General features: G+C 42.6%; 1 protein-coding gene across 1 annotated transcript in view; it reads left to right on the top strand.

Moving 5' to 3' along the window:
* The window catches only part of tbx21 (T-box transcription factor 21), a 43,603-nt gene extending 39,830 nt beyond the window's left edge, over positions 1–3,773 (top strand). Inside the window, exon 6 of the mRNA XM_060848515.1 lies at positions 2,617–3,773. Within this exon, the coding sequence (XP_060704498.1) occupies positions 2,617–3,322 (706 nt within the window). The 3' untranslated portion in view covers positions 3,323–3,773. The remainder of the gene's footprint in view (positions 1–2,616) is intronic.
* Positions 3,774–16,705: the final 12,932 nt, after the last annotated feature.

The raw sequence follows: 16,705 nt of genomic DNA, 5'->3' as shown, positions 1-16,705 counted from the left end.
TCTAGCGAAGTTTGCCGATGATACGAAGTTAGGTGGACAGGCAGGTAGTACTGAGGAAGTGGGGAGGCTACAGAAGGATCTAGACAGGTTGGGAGAGTGGTCCAGGAAATGCCTGATGGAATTTAACGTGAGCAAGTGCGAAGTCTTGCACTTTGGCAAAAAGAATAAAAGCATAGACTACTTTCTAAATGGTGAGAAAATTAGTAAAGCCAAAGCACAAAGGGATCTGGGAGTGCTAGTCGAGGATTCTCTAAAGGTAAGCATGCAGGTTGAGTCCGTGATTAAGAAAGCGAATGCAATGTTGTCTCTTATCTCAAGAGGGTTGGAATATAAAAGCAGAGATGTGCTACTGAGACTTTATAAAGCTCTGGTTAGGCCCCATTTGGAGTACTGTGTCCAGTTTTGGTCCCCACACCTCAGGAAGGACATACTGGCACTGGAACGTGTCCAGCGGAGATTCACACGGATGATCCCTGGAATGGCAGGCCTAACATATGAGGAACGGCTGAGGATCCTGGGATTGTATTCGTTGGAATTTAGAAGATTGAGGGGAGACTTAATAGAGACATACAAGATAATAAATGGCTTGGAAAGGGTGGACGCTAGGAAATTGTTTCCGTTAGGCGAGGAGACTAGGACCCGTGGACACAGCCTTAGAATTAGAGGGGGTCAATTCAGAACAGAAATGCAGAGACATTTCTTCAGCCAGAGAGTGGTGGGCCTGTGGAATTCATTGCCGCAGAATGCAGTGGAGGCCGGGACGCTAAATGTCTTCAAGGCCGAGATTGATAGATTCTTGTTGTCTCGAGGAACTAAGGGCTATGGGGAGAACGCTGGTAAGTGGAGTTGAAATGCCCATCAGCCATGAGTGAATGGCGGAGTGGACTCGATGGGCCGAATGGCCTTACTTCCACTCCTATGTCTTATGGTCTTATGGTCTTATGCACTATAAATTCAGGAGAATGATATCTTGACTGAGTTAAAGAAGTTGAGAAGGAAAGGTTACGAAAACTAATGTCTTCCCTACTTTACAGAAGGTTAACAATTGACTTGATCTGAAGTTTTCAGGATAGTAAGACAATTAGATAGACAAGCTAAAGAGAAATTGTTTGTGCTCTTTGGGGACCCTATAACAAGAGTTGTAATCGAAACGTTGGAGCTAGATCTTCGAGGAGTAAAATAAGGAAAATGACCTTTCAAACAAATGGTGATAGACTTTCGGAACACTCTGCTAAATGAGTAGTTTACACCCGATCAATCATTAACTCTAAGATCAATAGATTTTTGTTAATCAAAGATATTGAGGGGTACCAGGCAAAGGTGAGGACATTGAGTTGTGTTGTAGTTCAGCCGTAGATGCATAAGTCATAGAGATGTACAGCATGGAAACAGACCCTTCGGTCCAACCCATCCATGCTGACCAGATATCCCAACCCAATCTAGTCCCACCTGCCAGCACCCAGCCCATATCCCTCCAAACCCTTCCTATTCATATACCCATCCAAATGCCTCTTAAATGTTGCAATTGTACAAGCCTCCACCACCTCCTCTGGCAGCTCATTCCATACACGTACCACCCTCTGTGTGAAAAAGTTGCCCCTTAGGTCTCTTTTATGTCTTTTCCCTCTAACCCTAAACCTATTCCCTCTAGCTCTGGACTCCCCGACCCCAGGGAAAAGACTTTGCCTATTTTTCCTATCCAATGCCCCTCATGATTTTACAAACCTCTATGAAGTCACCCCTCAGCCCCGACACTCCAGGGAAAACAGCCCTAGCCTGTTCAGCCTCTCCCTGTAGCTGAAATCCTCCAACCTTAGCAACATCCTTGTAAATCTTTTCTGAACCCTTTCAAGTTTCACAACATCTTTCTGATAGGAAGGAGACCAGAATTGCATGCAATATTCCAACAGTGGCCTAACCAATGTCCTGTAACATGACCTCCCAACTCCTGTACACAATACTCTGACCAATAACGGAAAGCATACAAACGCCTTCTTCACTATCCTATCTACCTGCGACTTCTCTTTCAAGGAGCTATGAACCTGCACTCCAAGGTCTCTTTGTTCAGCACCACTCCCTAGGACCTTACCATTAAGTGTATATGTCCTGCTAAGATTTGCTTTCCCAAAATGCAGCACGTCGCATTTATCTGAATTAAACTCCATCTGCCACTTCTCAGCCTGTTGGCCCATCTGGTCAAGATCCTGTTGTAATCTCAGATAACCCTCTTTGCTGTTCACTACACCTCCAGTTTTGGTGTCATCTGCAAACTTACTAACTGTACCTTTTATGCTCTCATCCAAATCATTTATGTAAATGACAAAAAGTAGAGGGCCCAGCACCAATCCTTGTGGCACTCCACTGGTCACAGGCCTCCAGTCTGAAAAACAACCCTCCACCACCACCCTCTGTCTTCTACCTTTGAGCCAGTTCTGTATCTAAATGGCTAGTTCTCCCTGTATTCTGTGAGATCTAACCTTGTTAATCAGTCTCCCATGGGGAACCTTGTCGAACGCCTTACTGAAGTACGCCATAACTTCATAGAACACACTGGGAGTGGGTTTCTCCTATTCCATCCCTCCTATGAATCCATCCCCCTTGGATTGTTTCTTTCAGAATGTATGGGAATTCTGAAGGAGATCGACTGACCCCCTCTCCACCGGATCAGCCAAACTGCCAGCAGCTGGTTCCAGGCACACGGTATCAGCCATTCCTACATGACCAGTACATGAATGCCCTGCCTCAAGGTCGGTACTACAATGGTGATCGGACTGTGTCTCACACATCTAAACACAGAGAAGACATTACAAACCCTCACCGATGGTTTGTGTCACCAGTACAGCAGCAGAGTGGCAACAGACTGGATTTTGGCTCCTATGATCCAGACTATGCCGGGAATGCCTTTATGACTTACAGTATGAAAGGTTTCCCTCCTCTTCAAGCAACTCCCCATCCTCTGGGCTACTACCAGGATCATCCGTTCAGTTCAGGAAATGCATGGGGTGCAAGGGCACCCTCTCAATTTCACCACAGCAAGCCTGGCTCCGCATTGACCTGGTACAGGCCGGTGGCTGATACCAGGCCAACGCTGGTCAACATAGAGGACAAAAGCAAAGAAACGGAGGACTCGTCTTGGCTCGAGCCTCATTCCGTTAAGTCGGCTGATTCTTCCGATTCGGGACTGTACGAGGCAGATTGTAAACGGAGGAAAGTGTCTCCTTATACCTCAAGCACTGAGAACTCACCCCCCAATCAGAATGGTGAGAAATATGAGAAGGAAAATGGAAGTGATACAGGGTACTACAGTTTTTATACCAACTGAGTCACTCCTACGGCAATGTTGGACAAGCACACTCTGCACAACATGCCAAATGATATAAACTACATCGGGTCCCCAGGACTGGTCATCACCCCAAAGATGGAAGGGGTGGCAACTCCCCTTTACTGTTCTAGAAAGTTCCCTTAACGACGTTGGCCTTCAGAGGGATAGAGAAAATCTTCTAGCCCTGCAGGAGGGGTGGGAATTTATTTCTTATTAAATTGGTCTTTCCAACACAGACGTTACCTGCAATGTTTTGAGGTGTATGGAGTGTTCATACTGAAGGGCAAGTATGTTAGTTATTATGTGACATACGTGGGGTTATTGGAAAAAACACTTCAATCAAGCACAATTTTATCAATCACCGATGAACGTTTCACCACCAATGTTTCTTAGGATTGCAATATACAGAGGGAGAAAATGATAATTTTAAAATGGAGACAATGAATTCTTTTTGAACCAATTAAGTGGCTGCCAAAATGCAGGCCCAAATATGATTGTTTTTTTTATGTGTTTCAAGGTTTATAAATGTGATTTTATAAAATAAGATTAAATAAAACTTTCATTGCACTGTAATGAATTTAGGCAAAATTCATCTCATGGTATTGAGGAAAACTGGCTCTCCTAGCATGGCAGCACACGATCTTCAGGTCATAATGTTGTAAGTTGCCAGAGCCAGGGCCAGAACTAAGCTTCTCATTTTTTTAAAAGTAAAATGTCTTGATAAGTTAAATGTGCAGAAAATAAATAGCTGTGTTCAAGATCTTCTGCAGTATTGGCTTTTTAAATGTACTTTAAAATGAATCTGTTAACACTCATCTTTTGCTTTGTTTACCTTGTTGTTTACCATTACCCTGCTGTGTTTCTTTCTCTGATCTCTCATTTCCTTAATCGCCAACTACCCCAGATCTATCCTCATTGGAGTGTGGTCCCATGGCTTCAGTGTCTCAGCTAAAATTCCATTCTTTCTGAGGCAACCTTGACATAGAGTGAAAATCGGGTTACTTATAATTGGGCAGCATTGCCGATCTTAGTTTTATCTTCACCTAATGCTTACAACAGTAAACAACTCTAGCTGGCAGTCATGAGTGAGAATCATGAATATCTTTCACCCTCCATACCTACAGCTGCCAAGATCAATGCTGTGGCTCAGACCAGCATCCTAAACTGAGATTAGCTCATCAGATTTGATTCCAGCAGTATAGTTAGCAATTGAGCCTTGGGAAGGGAAGAGCTATTCCGTACTAGCACAATGACCACATGTAAATATATATATTATGTAATTATTTGGGACCAATTGTAAATTGACTCATTTATATAATCCTGAGAGATCACCAAACCACCAACATTGATACTGAATGCAAATGTGACCTAACAATCAAGATGCACAACAAATAAATTGTGTATATATTAAAAAAAAGATTTCTGCTATTGTGTCAATGTTAAGTGTAGAATTACTTCTTAACTATGAAGTTTTATTCTTGAAAACTTAATTTATTCAAAAAGCATTGGTGTACATTACTGGTTTTGTACAGGTTAATGTATATGTTTAATAAATAGAAAATAAATGCACAATGGTTGTAGCTATTTCATTTTGTAATAAAAAAAGAATAATATTACATCAAACTTTCCATTGTTGAAATTGATTTTTTAAATGAAACAATGACTGAGACCAGGATTTTCAATTATGTTTGAAGGATAGACCTTTTCATGTGGGTTGAAGAGTTTTACCATTTAACACAATGTAGGGCTCCTCTGTTAAAATGGTACTGTGTGCAATTCAATGTGTATTTTTATGGCTACAAGGATTAATTTAAAAAGACACAATGCAAATAAGGGGCCAACCATTGAAGGTGGAGATGTGCAGAAATGTTTACTCACAGAGGGCTGAGAGTCGAAAGAACTCTCTTCTCAAAGGCATGGTGAGTCAAGTCTTTGAATATTTTGAAGACACATTCTTGGTAAGCGAGCAGATGAAAGATTATCAGGGGTAGGTGAGAAGGTGCAGCAATCGGGTCAACCATGACCTATTTGAATCACACAGTAAACTCGAGAGCTAAGTGGTCTAGTTCTGCTCCTGATTCAAACGTTCACATTTGTAGGACACATGTGCTGTAAATGCACACAATGGAGGTCAATCCCTCACCAGTGCAAACAGGCACATTCTGCGGCTGATTGCTGGAAGGTTATTGTGTGGTTTAGCAGCTACTTGTAAACACCTAAAATTTACCCAAGCTCTGAAATTTAAGGAGGAAATGACTGACTACATTCATTTTCTTCATTGAAGAACTGTAGAACCTTGAAAGTATGTTTAGCAATCCTCAACCTTAAAGGTAGATCACTGTTTTATATGAGATGTGTTTTGAGATATTTATTCTCCTTCAAGTCTTCCCTTGAATGTTACGTCTCAGAAATGATTGCAATGACAACCATCATTGATTGTTGCAAAAGCCCATCCAGTTCACTAATGCTCTTTAGGGAAGGAAATCTGCCATCCCTACCTGGTCTGGCCTGTATGTGACTCCAAACCGATAAGTTATATGATTGATTCTAACCTGCCCTCTGCAGTGGCCAGATAAGTCACTGAATTTAAGTGTAATTATGGCTGAAGAACAATGTTGGTCTTGCCAGTGACATCCACATCCCATGAAAGAATAAATATAAATCTTCCCTCTGCTCACCATGCATTTAGCTCATGCCTCATTCTTTGCTATGTATTCTGCCCCCATATGCCTATAGTGCCCAGGGATATGCAGGGTAGGTGTATTAGCCATGAGATTAGGGTGGGATGTAGGTCTGGGTGGGCTGCTCTTCGAAGGGTCAGTGTGCACTCAATGGGCTGAAAGGCCTGCTTTCACATTCCCATTCTCAGCACTCAAATCACCAGTCAAGTTTGTTTTGCATGTTCCTGCAATATTGATTCACATTACCTATTATTTGGTGGCAATGTTTCATGGAGAAAGTGAGGACTGCAGATGCTGGAAATCAGAGCTGAAAATGTGTTGCTGGAAAAGTGCAGCAGGTCAGGCAGCATCCAAGGAGCAGGAGAGTCGATGTTTTGAACATGAGCCCTTCTTCAGGAATGAACCCTTCTTCATTTCCTGAAGAAGGGCTCATGCCCGAAACGTCGACTCTCCTGCTCCTTGGATGCTGCCTGACCTGCTGCGCTTTTCCAGCAACACATTTTCAGCTCTGGCAAGGTTTCACATCAACAGTACACCGAGGTGCTAATCTGAACCATTAATACTAGCAGTGCATTAGTGGGGATGGATTGGATGGAAAGGCTCAAGTCACATTGTTCCATGGCGTTGGACGGGAAACAAAAATATTAAGGATGCCTCCAAAAAGCAAGACTCTTGTGGTGCAGTGGTAGGCTTCTATCTCTGAGCCAGAGGCCTTGGTTCAACTCCCATCTGCTCTAGAGGTGCGCAATAATACATCTGAACAGATTAACTAAAAATATCTACCTAGCTAATAAAATGATGGGTAAATTCAACCCTTTCACAAAGGAGGCCAGTTTTGATTTCAGATATTGAGAGAGAAGAATAAAAAAAATCCCCTAAATACATTTGAAGTTTATTCATTGATCTTAAATTTCACCAGCTGCAATGGCCTCAGGATTTGAACACATGTCTCTAGAGTATTAGCCAGGACCTTTGAATTATTATGACACAACTGAAAGTCACAGGAATAGCGTTGAGGTTAACTAACTCAATATTGACCAGATTTCAGATCTTGCTGGTCTGGCTAATTTTAAACATTTCATTCCTCGTGATCTGTTGACTATGCGGGTGATGGGCCATTTAAAATGTTATTAAGAAGACTGTGAAACCATGAAAACTGAACACATCACTAAACACAGTGAGCTACGTCATGTCATTTTAACTTGCATCATCCTTAGCACCACCTTATCCTGTCCCAGGAGTCCTTTCACAGTGTTGCTTTAGCATCAATTTTTGTAAGTGCTTCAAGTTAGAGTTTCTACAAGTGCACTAATATTGAAACTTCATGGGTAAAATTGGAACATTTTTCTGAGCCCCACAGAGAGGAGTGGTTAATGTTGCTCTTTTTATCACCTCGCTCTGCAGACATTTCAGACCAGCAGTCACCCTTCTGTGCAGATGAATGAAAATCTTTCTCACCAGACAAAAACAAGGACTGTCAACATCCATCATGTTACACGTTGCTGCTTCTCATATGTCTGTTGTGTGGAACTGTCTCAAATACCTTTTGAAAGTCGAGTTATGCCACATCAACAGCACTGACCTCATTGACTCCCATTTTTTCATAAAAATATACTTATTCATAAAAAAGAATTTTTTTACACACATAGACAGTTATTGAAGCAGTTCAGATCTATACAGTTTTCACATACCGAAGAGAAAACAAACACTGGGGCTTGACTTTTCACAATGATTACAAAAGATAATTATGTTAGGTAGTAGGATACATTGACGTGTGTATCTGAGACATCGGGAATCCCGATAGATTCCCATTCTACTTTAGCAGAAATACCTTAAACTTACCCCACTCTTTCCGTTGCTATTTCAAAAAATCTCCAAAAAGTTAATTAAACATAATTTCCCCTTTAGAAATCCATGCTGTTTCTTTCTAAAAAATTCACCTTTGTCCACGTGAGTATTAATTTCAAATCAAATAATTATTTCTACAAGTTTCCCCACCAGTGAAGTTAAACTGACTGGTCAATGATTGCTGAGCTAATCCTTCTTATTTATTGACAAATGCATAATGCTGCAGTTCAAAGGTTATGGCCAATGTCCCTGTAACTTTCACTCCCACTTTCTTCATATCTTTGGATACATCTCATCTCGAGCTTTAAATGCTGACAAATCTATTCCAATACTACCTCCGTATCAATTATGAATTCTTTGAGTGTTAATGCATCATCCTTTGTCACAATGGCCTTGGCAGTAGCTGCCTCGTAGGTAAAGACAGTTGTGAAGTATTATTTTAATACCTTAACCATACTGCCTACCTCTAGACGTACATCCTCTTTTGGGTTCCTAATCAGCTCCATCCTCATTTCATCAGCCTATACCTATTGCAGTGCTGATGGAAGGCTTTGGGAAACCTATCATATTGGTTGCCAATCTGTACTTATTTGATTCTCTAATAAGCCTTTTCACCTTCCCTCTGAACCTTCTGTCTTCCTAAATAACAACCAAAAGAACTGTGGATTAATCAGAAATTAAAACAGAAGTTGCTGGAAAAGCTCTGCAGAACTTCTGAAGAAAGGTCACTGTATCCGAAGTGTTAACTTGGATTTCTCTTCACAGATTCTGCCAGACCTACTGGGCTTTTCCAGCAACGTTTGGGAGAAGATTTGTAGCTCGGGTGCTCGTTGTTGTGGTTCTGTTCGCCGAGCTGGGAGTTTTTGTTGCAAACGTTTCGTCCCCTTTCTAGGTGACATCCTCAGTGCTTGGGAGCCTCCTGTGAAGTGCTTCTGTCATGTTTCCTTCGGCATTTATAGTGGCTTGTCTCTGTCGCTTCCAGTTGTCAGATGCTGTCCGCTGCAGTGACCGGTATATTGGGTCCAGGTCGATATGTTTGTTGATAGAATCAGTGGATGAATACCATAACACATCAACCTGGACCCAATATACTGGCCACTGCAATGGACAGCATCTGACAACCGGAAGCGGCAGAGACAAGCCACTATAAATGCCGAAGGAAACATGATAGAAGCGCTTCACAGGAGGCTCCCAAGCACTGAAGATGTCACCTAGAAAGGGGACGAAACGTTTGCAACAAAAATTTTCCAGCAACTTCTGTTTTTGCTTCTGTATTCCTCTTGTTTTTCAACTCTATTTTCCACCTGACATCTATTTTAAGCATACACTTTCATCTTCATTTTAATTTCTACCTCCTTATTCATCCAAGGAGTTCTGTTTTCCCTCCTTTCCTGTTTTGTGGGATCATACCTTTATTATACCTGAACCATCTCTTTTTTGATAGAGCCCATTGTTCAGCAACAGGTTTTCCAGTTAACCTTTCATTCGAGACGGTCTGGCTCAGCTCGTATTCATCCCATTGAGGTCAGCTCTCCCTCAGTTACTTGTTCTCACTTTAGATTGTCTACTCCCCTTTTCTCACCTTAAACCTTAAATAACAAAATGATCCTAAATGTGCCCCACTGGTGCTTGATATATTTGGACTGCCTCATTCTAAAGAGCCAAGTCTGACCCTTTCTAGTTGAACTGGAGATGTACTGCTGTAGGAAACTCGCTGGGACACACATATAGAGTCATAGAGATTTACAGCATGGAAACATACCCTTCGGTCCAACCCGCCCACGCCTACCAGATATCCCAACCCAATCTCATCCCACCGCCAGCACCTGGCTCATATCCCTCCAAACCCTTCCTATTCATATACCCATCTGAATGCCTCTTAAATGTTGCAATTTTACCAGCCTCCACCACTTCCTCTGGCAGCTCATTCCATACACGTACCACCCTCTGCGTGAAAAAGTTGGCCCTTAGGTCTCTTTTATATCTTTCCCCTTTCACCCTAAACCTATGCCCTCTAGTTCTGGACTCCCCCGACCCCAGGGAAAAGACTTTGGCTATTTATCCTATCCATGCCCCTCATAATTTTGTAAACCTCTATAAGGTCACCCCTCAGCCTCTGACGCTCCAGAGAAAACAGCCCCAGCCTGTTCAGCCTCTCCCTATTGCTCAAATCCTCCAACACTGGCAACATCCTTGTAAATCTTTGCTGGACCCTTTCAAGTTTCACAACATCTTTCTGATAGGAAGGAGACCAGAATTGCACGCAATATTCCAACAGTGGCCTAACCAATGTTTGTCGTCTCCATCTTTGATTAGATTAGATTACTTACAGTGTGGAAACAGGCCCTTCGACCCAACAAGTCCACACCGACCCGCCGAAGCGCAACCCACCCATACTCCCACATTTGCCCCTTACCTAACACTACGGGCAATTTAGCATGGCCAATTCACCTGACCCGCACATCTTTGGACTGTGGGAGGAAACCGGAGCACCCGGAGGAAACCCACGCAGACACGGGGAGAACGTGCAAACTCCACACAGTCAGTCGCCTGAGGCGGGAATTGAACCCAGGTCCCTGGCGCTGTGAGGCAGCAGTGCTAACCACTGTGCCACCATGCCGCCCTTATCCCTTCCTTCATCTAGGTCATTAAAATTCCCAATTATCTATGTCCTATGTTGCTGGCAACTCTATGCCATTTCTTAGTAATCTCTCTGTAATCTTTGTAGGTTTGTTCCTCTCCATCCTTCTCAATAGTTGACAACCTGTATACTGCACTGAACAATGTCATTGTACAGTTTTTATTCCTTTGGTCCAGCCAGTCTGATTCTGTCCTTGACCATTCAACTCCACCATTTGACAATGGCTGATATGTTCCTTAACCTCATTCTCCTCCCTTTTCCCTATAACACTTGATCCCCTTACATAGCAATCTGTAGCTGTAACTCCACAACCTTATTTACTGTACTCCATGCATTCACATATATTCACAGTATCACTGAATTAGACTGAATTGCCTCCCCCTTTGCTCTGACTTCACCTATTGGACTTTCTATTCTCTATATTAGTACTATCTGCCTGTCCACGTGCTTTGTGCACCTCGACGTTCCTCTCTAAAATCCTCTCTTTGTTCCAATACCCTTCCTGAGTTAATGTTCTCCTAAGTCGCGCTGGTGCGGCACAGTGGCTCAGTTGTTACTACTGCAGCCTCACAGTGCCAGGGACCCAAGTTTGCTTCCAGCCTTGGATGACGGTCTGTGTGGAGTTTGCATATTCTCCTGTGTCTGCGTGGGTTTCCTCCCACAATCCAAAGATGTGCAGGTTAGCTGAATTGGCCATGCTAAATTGCCCGTAGTGTTCAAGGATGTGTACATTAGATGCAGTAGTTAGGGGTAAATTAGAGCAATAGGATACAGGAATGGGTCACTTTATGGAGGCTCGGTGAGGACTTGTTGGGCCAAATGGCGTGTTTCCACACTGTAGGAATTCTATGAACAGCATTAACAAAACACCCTGCAAGGAACCCAGTTTCAGGTACAATCGCTTGTTGCCATCTTCCTTCATGCCAGTCCCAGGAAAGTAAAGTGCCTCTCTGGAAAGGTGGATAGTCACCAGCTTCATGGTCAAAGGAGCAGAGGTGAATCTTGGCACAAGAAGAGACTTGGGTGGGCATGAGGGAGTGATAGTCGAGATACTAGAGGAAGATGTGAGTTAAGGCTGGCACACCCCACTGTTTCAGGGAAAACCTAGGCTGGTGAGCTAGAAGAGAAGCAGCAGAGGCAATTGACTGAATGGTGTCAGTCTTAGTCCATAACAAATTGGTGAAGGTAGAGGATATGTGAAAAGATTGGGAGGGCTGGTATTTTAGTTAATTAGACATTAGTTAATGAAACTTTTTTTCATTACTGAGAAACTGGGAGTTATCTTTGGATTCCAGATGAACTGGGAATAGTGAGAAGTTTTAGCAGATGAGAGCTGCACCATACAACTGCAGGAAGTGAGGACTGCAGATACTGGAGATCAAAGTCGAGAGTGTGGTGCTGGAATAGCACAGCAGGTCAGGCAGCATCCGAGGAGCAGGAGAATCGACGTTTCGGGCATAAGCCCTTCTTCAGGAATTGCTCATTCCAGATTCCTGCTCACCCTCTCATTCCTGATAAAGGGCTTATGCTCGAAACATCAACTCTCCTGCTCCTCAGATGCTACCTGACCTGCTGTGCTTTTCCAGCACCATACTCTCGACTCTGCACCATATAAGGTCAGGAAGGGGGAGGGTTCTAGGCAGATCTGCCAGTGAATGACTAAATATATTGTTTACAAATGTTCTTCATGAGATATGAGATTCATTGGAAAGGTCAACATTTGTTGCACATCCATACTTGCCCTCAAGGAAAGCAATGTTGAGCCACCTTCCTGAACTGCTACAGTTTGTGTGACATAGTTCCACCTGCAGTCCTTGTAATGGAGGCATATCCAAATTTTGACCCTGAAAGTACACTGAGATAATTCCGCATCAGGATGACGTGTGACTTCGAGGACTCTTGAAGAATACCCTGGCAATCAGCTTCTCTGCTGCTTGGGAGGAAGAGAGGACATCGCTGAACAGCAATGGTTATAATCTTGAGAAAGTAACACCAGAGAGATAATCTGAGGCTAGAGGCACAAATGGAAAATTCATCAAGCAACTTCTCTCCCATTCCAGAGAGGAGCCAGAAGGGCTTTTTAAAATATACAAGCAAGTGTTAATTTATAGACACAAAAACCTGGTTTCTCTATCACACACTTCATGATCTCGGGACATCCCAAAGTGTTACAACCAATCAAATACTTGCAATGTAGTTGACACATGCTGTTATAATACAGGAAGCCTGGCAGCTCAATCTCCTGGGTTCAACACATTTGAGAGCAAGTCTTTGATCATGGAAGAGGCAGCTTTAGCAAGGAAATTGGAGAAAGATCAGAGAAGAGCTAATAATGGTAATAGCTGAAAAATAAAGTTATTAACAGTTATGCCACAGAAAATATTTACATTGCCTTTTCAGCTGACCACAAATACAAGTCATTTTCAACCAGGTCTTGCCGTGCCCCTGGGGTTTGTCTAGTGTTTCATCCAGTGTACCAAGACCAGTAGTTTTCTCCAGCTTTCAAATCATACAAAACTTCTGCATGCAGTGTCTCTGTGACTGAGCTCTCCACTGTGAGTTCCTGTTGTGAATTAACAGCTTCTCAATGGGAATCTTAATCTTCAGAATCGATCAGTTTCAATCAGTTCATTTCCTTTTTATTTTATCAAAAAATACAAGACTCATAGTTTCTGCTTTTCTATCTTTAAAGGTCATCTTCACAGTACTTCAGAAAAGGTTAATGTTAAGCAAGTTGTTCCAGGGAGAATGGCAGAGCTTGTTGTTTCATGCTTTGGTTGAAAGACAAATTTGCACTGAACCAACAAAGATGCTGCCAGATAAGAACATGGCACAGACAGGTTGAGTTCTGGCTTTCAAAAGTGAATTTTCTGAAGAGGAAAGAATTTGCAGGGAAGAGGAAAAAGGCAGATGGCATGGAGAGCTTTGTTCTCGCAGAGAGTTGCCACATAAACAATGGGGTCAATGGCTTCCAGCTGATCTGTGACTTTTTTCAGAGAGGGAGTTTGGAAACATTCCAGAATCCTCTCATTAAATCACTCCACTTCCCTCTCCTTCTCTAAACTGGTCCGTTACATCAACTTTGTTAACCACCCAAGAGGAGCCAATTACCACAGATGCTGGAATCTGTACAAAAACAGGAAGTGCTGGAGATCACAGCAGGTCAGGCAGCAGCCATGGAGCAAGATCAAGCTAATGTTTCCAGTCTAGATGACTCTTCCTCAGAGCTTTGATAATTCTGTTGGTTACCTGTCCCGATAGATTTATCAGGTAAAGAGTATTATTTAAAGAAATTGACAATTGTCCCTGTGTTTTTACTCCAGGATCCCACACAGAAGAATCTTGGAGATTGATCTTCAACTCCTGGAGACACCAGACACAATTGAGGGTCGGCAACACAGCCCCCCTGCCCGTGGTAACTCTCCAAGAGCAACTCACCTGGTCCCCCTCCTACCGTCTTTACCAACTGCCCTGCACTGGTAGCTTTCCCTTCAGATAATCATCCAATTCCCTTTTGAAAGACACAGCCACAGCCCAAGCACTGTGTTCCAGATTACTTCCTGAAAAGGAAAGGACAAACAAAATACTGATGAAGGTCCATCGATGAATAAAGACAGAAAGGCCAAAATGAGGGTTGGAAAGCGACATTAATGTTAATTACATTACCAGCCAGGGAGCTTATAGTAAGAGGCATTAGAAAGAAAAGTAGATAAAGAGGAACAACTTAATTAAATTATCAAGGAATATAAAACAAATGAGTAAAATATATTACAGGCAGATAAATACGGAAGGAAGACAGTGATGACGATACAAGCACAAAGGGACAGGCAGGATAATATCGCAGGGAACGATTGAGAGGGAGCAGAAATATGAAGTAATTCTTTCCTTTTGGTATTAACCAGGAGAGAGCGTTTAAATTAACATCGATTAATAAGAATAACAATGAGAAATGTATTTAAAAGAGGGATGTTTTGAATAAACAAAATGAATTCAAAGGTAAAGCTTTTTGTTCAGATGGGTTGCATCCACATATTTTAAAAGCAGCGATAGAAGAGTGTTCTTGTGGCACAGTCCAAACATCTGAGCGAGGTAACCTGGGTTCATGTCCCAGCTGATCCCAGACAATGTGTAATAATGCATCTTAACAAGTTGGTTGAAAATGTCGAGAAATTACCCAATTTGATAACCATTCTTCCGATCCAAATGAAAGACTGAATCCAAATGGGCCGCACGGTGGCTCAGTGGTTAGCACTGCTGCCTCACAACACCAGGGTCCCAGGTTCAATTCCAGCCTCGGGTGACAGTCTGTGTGGAGTTTGCACATTCTCCCCATGTCTGTGTGGGTTTCCTCCCACAAGCCAAAGATGTGCAGGCCAGGTGAATTGGCTATGCTAAATTGCGCATAGTGTTAGGTGCATTAGTCAGAGGGTCTAGGTGGGTTACTCTTTGGAGGGTTGGTGTGGGCTTGTTGGGTCGAAGGGCCTGTTTCCACACTGTAGGGAATCTAATCTAATCAATTGAGAGAACGTAACAACCAAGTCCTTACCAAACTTACTTAATAATTTGTCAGAAAAATGCCCAATAGAAAGGGACTGGCAGAGAGCTAGTGTAATTCCTGTACTGAAGTAGGGAGACCGAACAGGGATTTATGTCAATCAGCTAAATATCAGATCTAAGAAAAACAATAGAATTTTACTAAGTGACAGGTGAAATGATTGAAATATATTGGATTCTTAAGGGGCTTGACAGGTAAATATTGAGAGGATGTTTCCCTCATGGGAGAGTCTAGGACCAGAGGACTTGGTCTGAAATGAGGAGGAACTTATTCTCTCTGAGGGTTGGAACTCCTTGCCACAGAGAGATGGGATGGGGGAGGGGGGGGGGGGGGCATAGTTTTAGGATAAGGGGGATATTCAAAGGAGATTTGGGAAAAATATCTTCACTCAGCAGGTGGTGGGAATCTGGAATGTTCTGCCTGGGAAGGTATTGGAAGCTGGAAACCTTACAACTTTTAAAACACATTTGGATGAGTAGTTCAAATATCATAACATTCAAGGAAGTGGGACACATGCAGGAAATTGGAATTAGTGCATTTTTAATAGCAGTTATGTCGATCCAGTCACAATGGGCAGAAGGGCCTTTTCTGAGCTGAATGACTGTGTGAATCTATGAGCTGTGGGGGCAGAGTCCTTAAGTATATTTAAGGCTGAGATCGATAAAGTTTTGATCAGTTGGGGAATCAAGGGTTACAGGGAAAACACAAGAAAGTGGACATGAGGAATTTCGGATCATCCATGATCCTATAGAATGGTGGAGCAGTCTTATAGAGTCATAGAGATGTACAGCACAGAAATAGACTCTTCAGTCCAACCCGTCTATGTCGACCAGATATCTCAATCCAATCTAGTCCCACCTGCCAGCACTTGGCCCATATCCCTCCAAACCCTTCCTATTCATATACCTATCCAAATGCCTCTTAAATGTTATGATTGTACCAGCCTCCACCACATCCTCTGGCAGCTCATTCCATACATGTACCACTCTGTGTGAAAAAGTTGCCCCGTAGGTCTCTTTTATACCTTCCCCCTCTCACCCTAAACTTACGCCCTCTAGTTCTGGACTCCCCGACCCCAGGGAAAAGACTTTGCCTGGTTACCCTATCCATGCCCCATATAAACGAATGGCCTAAATCTGTTCCTGTTTCTTATGGCCTTATGTATAACTTCTGTCTAACAACGTTCCTGTGCAATACTGATGTTACAAAGTGTGACACCAATTAAATTATTAACATCACATCTCTGGGGTCTCATTAATGAGCAAATCAGGTTTGTCTTTCTACCACTCCTGTTAAAAACCAGATCTAAAACATACAGCTACTGGCAAGTTTGTGCAGTACACCTCGCGTAATGTTTTTTTAAAAAGGTTTATTGGTTAACATTAGTGAAAAGAATGCAATTAACTCAAGTTCTTGCATTGTTTAAATTGTTCTTTGTAGAGCCACAGCACCATCTACTGTTAGAAATGTATCAGACCGACTTACTTTAGGAAAATGACCAAAGGAAACCAATCCAAAGAGAATGGTGGAGCTGCAGCCGCTTTGTTCAAAACAGATACATTATTTAAAATATATAATATATAATTTAAAATCGCACCACCTAGAGAAATGCTGGGGCACCAGGAACTTCATTGCTGAGGTCATCGGCAAGAAATACA

The sequence above is a fragment of the Hemiscyllium ocellatum genome, chromosome 32 (assembly GCF_020745735.1).
Source record: "Hemiscyllium ocellatum isolate sHemOce1 chromosome 32, sHemOce1.pat.X.cur, whole genome shotgun sequence".
In the NCBI taxonomy this organism is placed as follows: Eukaryota; Metazoa; Chordata; class Chondrichthyes; order Orectolobiformes; family Hemiscylliidae; genus Hemiscyllium; species Hemiscyllium ocellatum.
The sequence above is the reverse complement of the archived record's forward strand: the minus strand, read 5'-3'. Positions and strand labels throughout refer to the sequence as shown.